Source organism: Lepeophtheirus salmonis, chromosome 3 (genome assembly GCF_016086655.4).
Source record: "Lepeophtheirus salmonis chromosome 3, UVic_Lsal_1.4, whole genome shotgun sequence".
Classification (NCBI taxonomy): domain Eukaryota; kingdom Metazoa; phylum Arthropoda; class Copepoda; order Siphonostomatoida; family Caligidae; genus Lepeophtheirus; species Lepeophtheirus salmonis.
The window spans coordinates 9,772,398-9,782,091 of NC_052133.2; the positions used below are offsets into that span (position 1 = coordinate 9,772,398).

At 35.1% G+C, this 9,694-nt stretch overlaps 1 protein-coding gene across 1 annotated transcript; it reads left to right on the forward strand.

The window, feature by feature from the left end:
• Positions 1–1,663: 1,663 nt before the first annotated feature.
• On the forward strand, positions 1,664–9,037 carry Nup214 (nuclear pore complex protein Nup214). Its single transcript, XM_040708053.2, has 9 exons — positions 1,664–2,090; positions 2,160–2,276; positions 3,617–3,986; positions 4,046–4,203; positions 4,262–4,522; positions 4,584–5,425; positions 5,495–5,795; positions 5,857–8,690; positions 8,749–9,037. Exons 1-9 carry the CDS (start codon positions 1,824–1,826, stop codon positions 8,765–8,767), a joined length of 5,169 nt encoding a protein of 1,722 aa, XP_040563987.1. The 5' UTR covers positions 1,664–1,823; the 3' UTR covers positions 8,768–9,037.
• The last annotated feature ends 657 nt before the right edge of the window (positions 9,038–9,694 follow it).

A 9,694-nucleotide genomic window follows, 5' to 3' on the forward strand; every position in this document is an offset into this window, starting at 1 on the left:
ATTCTTTGAGCACGTCTCACACTCTAAACTTGCTGTAGGGAAAGAAGAATTTTTCTTATTATTTTTCCTGTTTTGAATATCCCATCAATGATCCCAGAGAGAAATTTTCAATAATTATTATTCAATTATGATTTATTGATTTTTATTAATTATAATAATTAATATTATAAGAATATATGAATAATTTAAGACGCAATGGTCAATTATTGTCCGAGGTGTCAGAGACTTTACTTGGACTCCAGAATTTAATTATAAAATACTGGTATATTTTTACATTAATGAGCATCATCATCTTTGAAAACGAATAAACAAATTGGTGGGTTAACAAAGCTCCATATGATAAAAATCTTATCTAGCTAAGCGTTGTCCGTCTTCAGGACCTCGAATGAGCTCTCTTCTTAAGAGTAAAATATATTAGATAACTACTAAATATGGTGCCAGGAAAAAATGGCAGGAGAAAAAAAATAAAAGTATCTCAGTTTAATATTCTTTTTAAACTGATATAATAAGTATAACTATCATTAATATTAATAATATAGAATATTACGATAAAAGAAAAATAAACAAACACGACAGCGGTTAATCACTTAATTATCTGTTATCAGTTATAATATCATTACATATAATTATGGATTATTCATATTCGACAAGACTCTTGGATTATTGACGTACAAGCATTTGCATAATACCATGCAAGAGTTGGAATTTCCACTTCGTTAGGATCCAGGATGTGTCAGAAGAAGAAGTGGTTTGCTGTGGCGCAACAAACCACTGAGAGGATTCCGGTAGGTTGTCAAAGGTCGATTCATTTAGCCTTCAAATCGGATATTGTGGCCAGCACCTGACAGGAACAGGGATATAGTTTTATGCCCGGCCACATAGCTTTCGCATTTAGTATAAGTCACTTTTTATGGTTCTCATAACTTGGCTTGATACATTAGAAATATGAATTCACAGTACTTCGATTCATTTAGCTAACTACGTAATGCAGCCTGTTTCGTTCTCTTTGGACAAGAAGGAAGGTTTATGAAGAGACGAAGACCATCGTTGTATCATAATTTCAGATAGCTCCAACTGACTGATACAGTTTTAATCGCACTATCTAATTACTCGACCTTTGACTACCTGCCCGAATCCTCACCGTGGTTTGTTGTACCACAGCCAACCACTTTTTCTTCTGACACATCCTGGATAATAACGAAGCAGAAATCACTGCTCTTGCTTAGTATTATGCAAATGTTTGTACGTCAATCCTAGAGTCTCGTCGAAAATGAATAATCCATCAATATATGCAATGATAAGATAATTGATAACAGATAATTAAGTGATTAACCGCTGTCGTGTTAGTTTATTTTTCTTTTATCGTAATATATCTATTTTATTAATATTGGTGATAGTTATACTTATTATATCAGTTAAAAAGAATTGCTTTTTTTTCTAAAATCCCTAATTAATTATTGTAATTTATATCAAATGGATTTATATCTCAAATTTATAACAAAACACTACCTCTAGCGGAGAAATAAAGTTTGTGTACACCGATACATTTTTTTAGCTATTGATCACGTGGGTCCTCGTATCGCTACTTGATTTAAAGTTTTAATGCGAACAGCTAAGTTATTTACCGCGTGAAGTAATTTCCCCTCCACTGCAACTGCAAGAAATCACATGACGTCATTCATAACTGAACAGTGAGCGCTCCTTTCGTTCCCACCACACAAATTTATTTTATCCTTTATCATAATAATACTTGCAGTTTTGCGTTGTTCTCGATCCATTTGGTACGATTTTGAAAGGACATTTCATCGTCATCATCAATTATCATGTCGGTGGTCCGCAGTCCAGATCCAAAGGAAATATCTGAGCTTCAATTTTCCTCTATTGGAAATTTTCAAATTGGTGATTGGAGAGATGAAGTCAACGACTTGTCCGATGCGCCTGGAAATGCCGTTGGCGTCTCAAATAAATTTTCTCGCCTCTATTTGGGTTGCAAAAATGAACTCGTGATTTTGGATTCCTGTGCAATTGAGAATTCCACTTCTCCGGAGCCCCTTGGACGGATCCCTTTACCAAGTCGTCCAAAGTTTGTGGTACTTTGATACAATACTCTTTATAACTAAAGAAAATATTCTTAAAACATTTATCTATTTCATTTTCAGAGCCTTAATGCAGATCAAACGACCCTTGCTGTGGTTCTACAACATGAACAAAAGGCCAAAATCTATTTGTTCGATACAAGAGCTTTAGAAAATAAGGATTTTAAGCCATTTTTAGAGGTAGGTATTCTCTTTTGCACGTAGGCACTTTGTCTAAAGCCATTTCATCAAAGAATATTTGGTACAAAAACATTAAATGGATAAATATATCTATATATGTGATCTTTAACATAAAAACAATCTTGAACAAAAATCAAGAAAAGGGAAAAATCCCAATATATATTTTTTACTTCACATACAACTCAATATTCCATAAACATATTTCAGTCAAGCTAAGAATTTTACCTATAGTATAGATCTTTTATTTGATTTAGGAGATTTATATTGGACTCAATATATATTTATACATAGCCTATTTCAAATAAAATCAATCTATTTCTCATTATTTTATTCTGGCAATGAATATTGGCTACTTCAAGTGCATTTTGCGACACCCTGAAAAGGCTATTAAGAGTAATTTGTTAAAGAATACAAATGTAATCCACTCTCATTATTGAGATAAATTATTTTAACTTGCTTTAGTGTTGACGGGCCTCATATATTGGATTATGATTCATAGAGAGTTATATTTAATTTGATTAAACTATTTAACCTAAAAACGCATCTAGTTAGTTATCTGATAAATCATTAATTATATTATTGACTCATGTCAAATCTTGAAAATAACTAAATCCTTAATCACATTTTGTTCAAGACATTGCCGAATATTAAAAAAGGAATCAACAATTCAATAGTTTCAATTTATGACAGATAACTAAAGATTCTTTTAAAATCGGAGAAATACGAATTGGAATCATAAATCCTAAGTAATTAACCATGAATCTCAATCACTTTTATTTTTAAGGAATACTGGAACTAGTCATCTGGAAAACATTTAAAATATCCAGAATTAATAAACAAAACATTCAAAAATAATAAATAAAATTATTTTAACCAAAAATGTTCTAGAATAAAAATCAAACATAACCAAAAACATTAAATACAATTTAAACACTAAATAAGAAGCATGTAAACCAGATTGCACTTCAATGAATAAGAAGCATTAGGCTCAGATATACAGGCAAAATCGCCAATTAGGACCTTTGTATAAGAAAAGTGCAAACTAACAACAAAAAACATGACTAAAAGCGGATGCTTCAACAGGTCATATGCAGATCTGTAGCTTCTTTAGTCTTGCAGATTCCGAGCAAGAAATACCAATACCGGATTAAAATCTTTTGATATCCAGTTACTTTGAAGTGTGTGGATGGAATTTATTGCACCGGGAAAACATTATCGCTCATTTTAATTTGTTGCGCAATTAATCGATTTATTGCATATCGCGACAGGCCTATGAAATTACTTAGGATAAATTCTTCATTATATATATGTCAAATAATTTTTATTAAAACAATCTGTAGATCCCGGATTGGACACCGCCTGGAGCAGCAGTATGCGATTTATCTTGGAATCCTGTCGTCAGTTCTAAGTTTTGCGCTGTTTATTCTAACGGTAGCTTTGCTCTTTATATTGTGTCTGATGGAAAGGCAGATATGTCCAGTTTGCCAGCAGCTGAGGGCATTAGATGTGTATCTTGGTCACCCAAGGGAAAACAACTTGTCACGGGTAAAAGGACAGGAGTTTTAACGCAATACACACCAGATTTAAAAGAGGCCAAAACTGTGCCATGCCCATCTATTAATGGATCTCTTTTATCAGTTGCATCTATTTTGTGGATATCGACTTATCAATTTGCTGTGGGATATCAGGATAGTCCTTCCAATAGACCTTGTAATTGATAGTAAATTTTAAATCATTCAATTATGCATTTTCCACCCTATTATTTTCAGCATTGTATATCGTTCAATCTTCCAAAACTGGAGCAACTTCTTATACTAATTATGATGATGTAACTTATGCCACTGGAGAAGCTCCTAACCAAAGATTTTCCTTCAAAATAATTAACGAGTGGAACTTATTACTATGTGTTTCCACATGTTCTATGGAGGTTATTTTTTACTTATTTTCTTGTATTTATGAGTTCATTGTTACTTTTATCTTTATAGTTGGCTGTTTTGGGAGGCTCTCCAGATAATTCAATTTGGCATCAATGGATGTTCGCTAATGAAAGAGCTGAGATGCCGATGAAGGATCATAAGGATGAGCGTTATCCAGTTGGAATGGGTATTTCTTTTAATTCAAAGAAGATTCTAGCAATTACAGAAGCTTCTAGTCTCCCCCATCCCATGCCTATTCTTTATCTCCTTTCGGCCGACGGTCTACTTTGTTGCTTTTACATAAAAAACTTATTTAATGGATCAAAAAATGTAAGTGTTTTTTTAATGATACAATTATTAGAGGTACTTAAATCTTAATTTTTATAAACAGATTACTACAGGAGCTTCACCATTTACTCTAGAGGGTATCAGATCTGGATTGTCGAGTATCAACATTCCCAAACCAATTGGACAAACAATGAAATCGACTCCAGAGGTGATCACTACTCTGCCGGTTACTTCTAAAGTACTTCCTTCCTCTACCACGTCTATTTCGAGTCCATTTGGATCATGTAATATTCCTTTCGGTTCTGTAGCCAATTCAGCCACGCAGCCTCCTCTATTTGGTGCAAAAACGACCACAAGTGGAACAACATTTTTTTCTGGAGCACTATCAACTCCTGTAGCGGCTAGTATTGCACCAGTCTCTTCTTCGCCAATAAATACAACTTCTGACTCAGCCGTTCACAAAGTATCTTCAGAGATGCCTCCGCCTGCTTTTATTAGTTCTGGCACATCTAGCCTACCCTTCGGTGGTAATACAGAAAAACAAGCACCAATCCCCCCCGTCACCAAAGCACTGGTTAAAGATACTTTTACCAAACCACCTCCTTCAAAGAATGAGGATCCTAAATTGCAACCTCAGACAAAGAAAAATCCTGAAGTTCCAGTGAGAATATTTAGGAAGGCTATTGAGGACGAAATATCATTTTTTCAAAAGGAGATCGACGAATTTAAGAATAAGACCCTTGATTTTAAAATTGAAATAGGATCTAATGAGGATAAATTGAATTTAAAAAAGAATACGGAAGAACTGGATAAATTCTGTGTGAATGTGTGTGAAATAACTAATGCTCAAACCAAAGAAATTAGTTGTCTTCAGAATCTTAATCTGGAGGGGTTTGAATGGATTGAAGAGGCTCGCTCGCGTGATGTTCGCAATAATGATCCCAAGTTAGCAAATTTATCAGATTGATGTTTATAATTATGTGTTTAATAAATTAAATTTCACTTCAATTTTAGATATTTAAAGGCTCTTCGAGGACGTGCCTTAGATCCTCTGAGTCAAAAGAAATTAGATAACGTTTTGTCAAAGTATATGTACTTGGATCAACAGTTGAGAGAAGTGAACAATGTATTGGATGTTGAATGGGAAGATCACCAGAATAGCATCCGAAAAAAAAATAGGTACAACTCTTCTCAATCTACTCCATCTAGAGATACAATCTATAAGGCCTTGTTGAATAATCACAAAGTTTTAGAGGCTCAAAAATTTCAAGTCGAGTCTTTAGTTGAGAAAGTAAATGAAATAGCCATGAAAGAGGTAAGGCAATGGGTTATTTTAGTGGTCTTTGATTAACATTTTTTCCTTTTCATCTATCAAGAATATCTTTAACAAAGTGGATAGTTCCTTTAACAATGGAATCAACGAAATTTCAGATGCACTAGAGAAATCTGTGTTCTCTCTTCGTAATCAAAGTGCCTCCTTCAAGAAAAAAGATGATTTATCTTCTCCGATTAAAACATTCTCTCCTAAAAAAGAGGCAGCTCTTCGTCAATTTTTGGCTTTAAAAGGATCAGTAAAGGTTAGGTCAACTAAACCAACAAACCTTTCAGAGTCAAGATTCTTAAAATTGGATAGTAATGAAGAGATGAATAACTCTAAAAACTTGATTCAAGCCCTTTACACTGAATCAAAAGAGAATATCAATCTGAATAATAGCGTTGAGAAGATTAAGTCCGAAAAAGAAACTAATAAGAAACCCTCAATTGATAATTCAAAAGCTAATGTAACGACTCCTTTCATGAGTAATTCATTAGCTTCTATACCAAAAAGTGTGACTGTCACTTCTGTCCCTAATTCTAAACAAAAATCGGCTACCTCTTCGACGATGGGGTTTGGCTCTTCATTGCCATTTGGGAGGGAACCCAATACTACAGTATTTTCTACTGGCACAACTTCTACGAAGCTATTTAATTCTACAAGTGGTACACCGATAACAACATCTACTTCTTTGGGCATTTCTGCAACCAACACTAAGAGCTCTGGGTCTCAAAATTCAACTCCAACCACTGGTAGCTCCGTATTCAAACTTACGTCCAGTAGTACAACTCCTGTTCCTACGACTAGTTCCGTAGGCTTTACGTCATCTAATACTCCTTTATCTAAACCAGGGCCATTTTCTGGAGGATTTGGTGGAAATAGTTCAGGGTTTGCTTTCAAAACAGAAGTACCTACTACTGAAAAAGTAGATTCGACTCCAATTGCTGCTTCTTCGCCATTTTCAATGGGCACATCCCACCCTAAGGTATCTGATCAGATAAAAAGTACGATTGTCCCATCACATACAAGCACAGTGACGACAACTAATAGTTCAAGTTCTTCTGCTGTGTCAACTTCGGCAAGTACTTCAGGTATTTTTGGAACTTCTACTACTCCTTTAACGTCTCCTGGAATTTTTGGGTCGACTCCTAAATCAACTCCTTCGAGCGTATTTAGCTCGTCTAATAACAACAATATTTTATCAGAAACATCAACAGGGATATTTGGAACGAAAACGAACTCTGCAAATTCTTTGTCTGTATTTGGTAGCTCTTCTGCGCCAGTTTCAACATCAGCAGGCATATTTGGTGGTGCATCTGTAACTTCCACAGGAGGAGGTACAAGCACTCCCAAATTAAATTCAACTGCCACCACAATTATTTTTGGTGGTGCTTCCACCAATACAACATCCTCAGAAAGTTCTCCTATTGTTTCGTCAACTTTGACGCAATGTACGTTAAGCAAACCTTCGAGTACCTCAACTACTAGTGTCTTTGGTACTGGTTCCATATCGACGTCTGCAAATAAAAATATTTTTAACTCAGCTGATAAACCGAGCTCTGGAATATTTAGTTCCCCATGTACTGTACCTAATACTTCTGAAAAACAAGGTGTATTTGGCACTTCCTCTAATACTCCTATTAAATCTAGTTCTGGAATATTTGAAGCATCAAATACATCTGATAAACCAAGCTCAAGTATATTTGGTGCAACAAGTTCTTCATCAAGTGAAACTAAGAAGGATACTTCTGGTATATTTAGTACACCATCCACTGTATCAAATGAACCCCTTGCGACTACTACATCAGTTCCCAACGTCGTAGCATCATCTTCAGTACTTTCAAGCTCTTCCTCTGCGTCTTCTAATATTTTTGCTGGAACAAATACTGTAACTTCCACTTTAAATACTACGACTCCAGCAAACACAGCTCCTACTACTAGCACAACGACATCCTGGCTTGGTTCAACTGGTAGTGGTAATTTATTTAGTAATAGTGCAAATCCGTCAACTCCATGTGTGACTGGAGTCTTCGGACAGAACTCTTTAACAGGAAGTCAATCTTCGTCCATTTTTGGCGGTAATGGTGGGAAGCCACCATCAACTACCCAGAATTCAATATTTTCATCTGGTGTCGCTAAAACTTCATCAATATTTGGTGATACAAAGGCTGCTGCTACTCCGACCCCATCATCGGTCTTCAATCACAGTACAACTCCAAGTAGTGTGTCTTTTGCTTCTTCAACAACTGGTGGAAATGCATTTTCAATTAACACTATAAAAACAACTGCTAGTGATTTTACCAATACTTCTTCAACTTTTGGAAATACAACAACTACATCGACAAGTGGCTCAATATTTGGAGGTGCTAATAATAGTGGAACGCCCCCTGCATTTGGAGGTGGCTCCGTATTTGGATCAAACCCTACTTCTTCTCAACCGTTTAGCAACACTTCCGTATTTGCATCACCTTCAAGTTCAAATAATAATAACAATGCATCTTCTTCAAGTGGAATTTTTAGTGGACTTGGATCTGCTCCTGATCCTGCAAATAATTCCAAAAACATATTCAGTACGGCATCTAATTTTGGATCGACGCCTCCACCAAGTAACCTTTTTGGAGGTGGTGCTGGTGGTACCAGTAATACTTTTGGCAACTCCGCGCCTTCTACGCCACAAACTGGAATGGGATCTTCTTTCTCTGGAAATACTCCTTCGAGTCAAGGATTTGGTAGTCCGAAATCTACAGTTGGAGGGTTCGGAAACGCTCCTACATTTGGAGTTAATCCAAGTTTTGGTGGGACTGCTTCATTTGGAGGTGCTCCTAGTTTTGGTAGTTCTTCTTTTGGGGGGGTCAAACTCTCCTCAACAACCTACTTTCGGATCACAATCTCCTGGTAAATATATTTATTTACCTACATATAGCCGAGTAAAATAATATTAAATATTTTGTAGGTTCATCCACGTTTGGTAACTTGGGATCATCCGGAGGGGGGGATGGTTTTGGTTCTTTAGCGGCTCAAAGTACTACAAATACTTTTCAACAGACCCCTTCTGCTTTTGGGGGCGGATCATCATTTGCTCCTTCTTCGGGCGGAGCATCATTTGCTCCTTCTTCAGGTGGATCATCATCTTTTACGTCATGGAGATAAATTATAACAATTTTAATTACATTACATGATCGTATTTTGTATTCTTATTTTAACTTTAATCATTACTATTATAAATTAACCAATTTGATTAACTATTTCTTTATTTTTCAAAACATTGACTTTATTATTTGCAGCCATTTTACCTATATCAAGTCTTGTTACCTCCGCTATGCAGGTTATGTTTTTGCCTCTGTTTGTTTGCCATCAAGATTACGTCAAAAGTTTGAAATCAATTTTGATCAAACTAGGTACTATGGTCACAGTAAAAGGCATGAATTTCTGAACAATATATTGACCAATTTTAAGAGGTCAATGTAACACAAAGAATTAATTAAAGATGCATAATCGTCGACCATACCTTCAGAACATATTGATACAAATTGAACAAATTGGTGTTCCTATATTACCATAAATCCCATTTAATAAAAATTAATATAAGTGGAGGGTTGCGCTATACCTCAAGTTTTAGCTGTATCGAGTCCCCACTCTAGTTTCTTTCACCATGTCGAATGATAATTGGTCACGAAGAATTTTTTAGCACTTCTTCCATTCGAATCGTTGTCGTGTTTTTTTATTTTTTTTATTATATTAATTAATAGTTTTATTATCTATTTTGTCTCAGGTACAAAATCATTACATAGTTGATATTTCGATAGATTGAATTGAAATTTCAGCATTATTCCAACAGAATACAGGGGTAGAAAAATTTAAAAGAAAAAGAAAAAAGGCGTGTTATAGCATATTTGTAG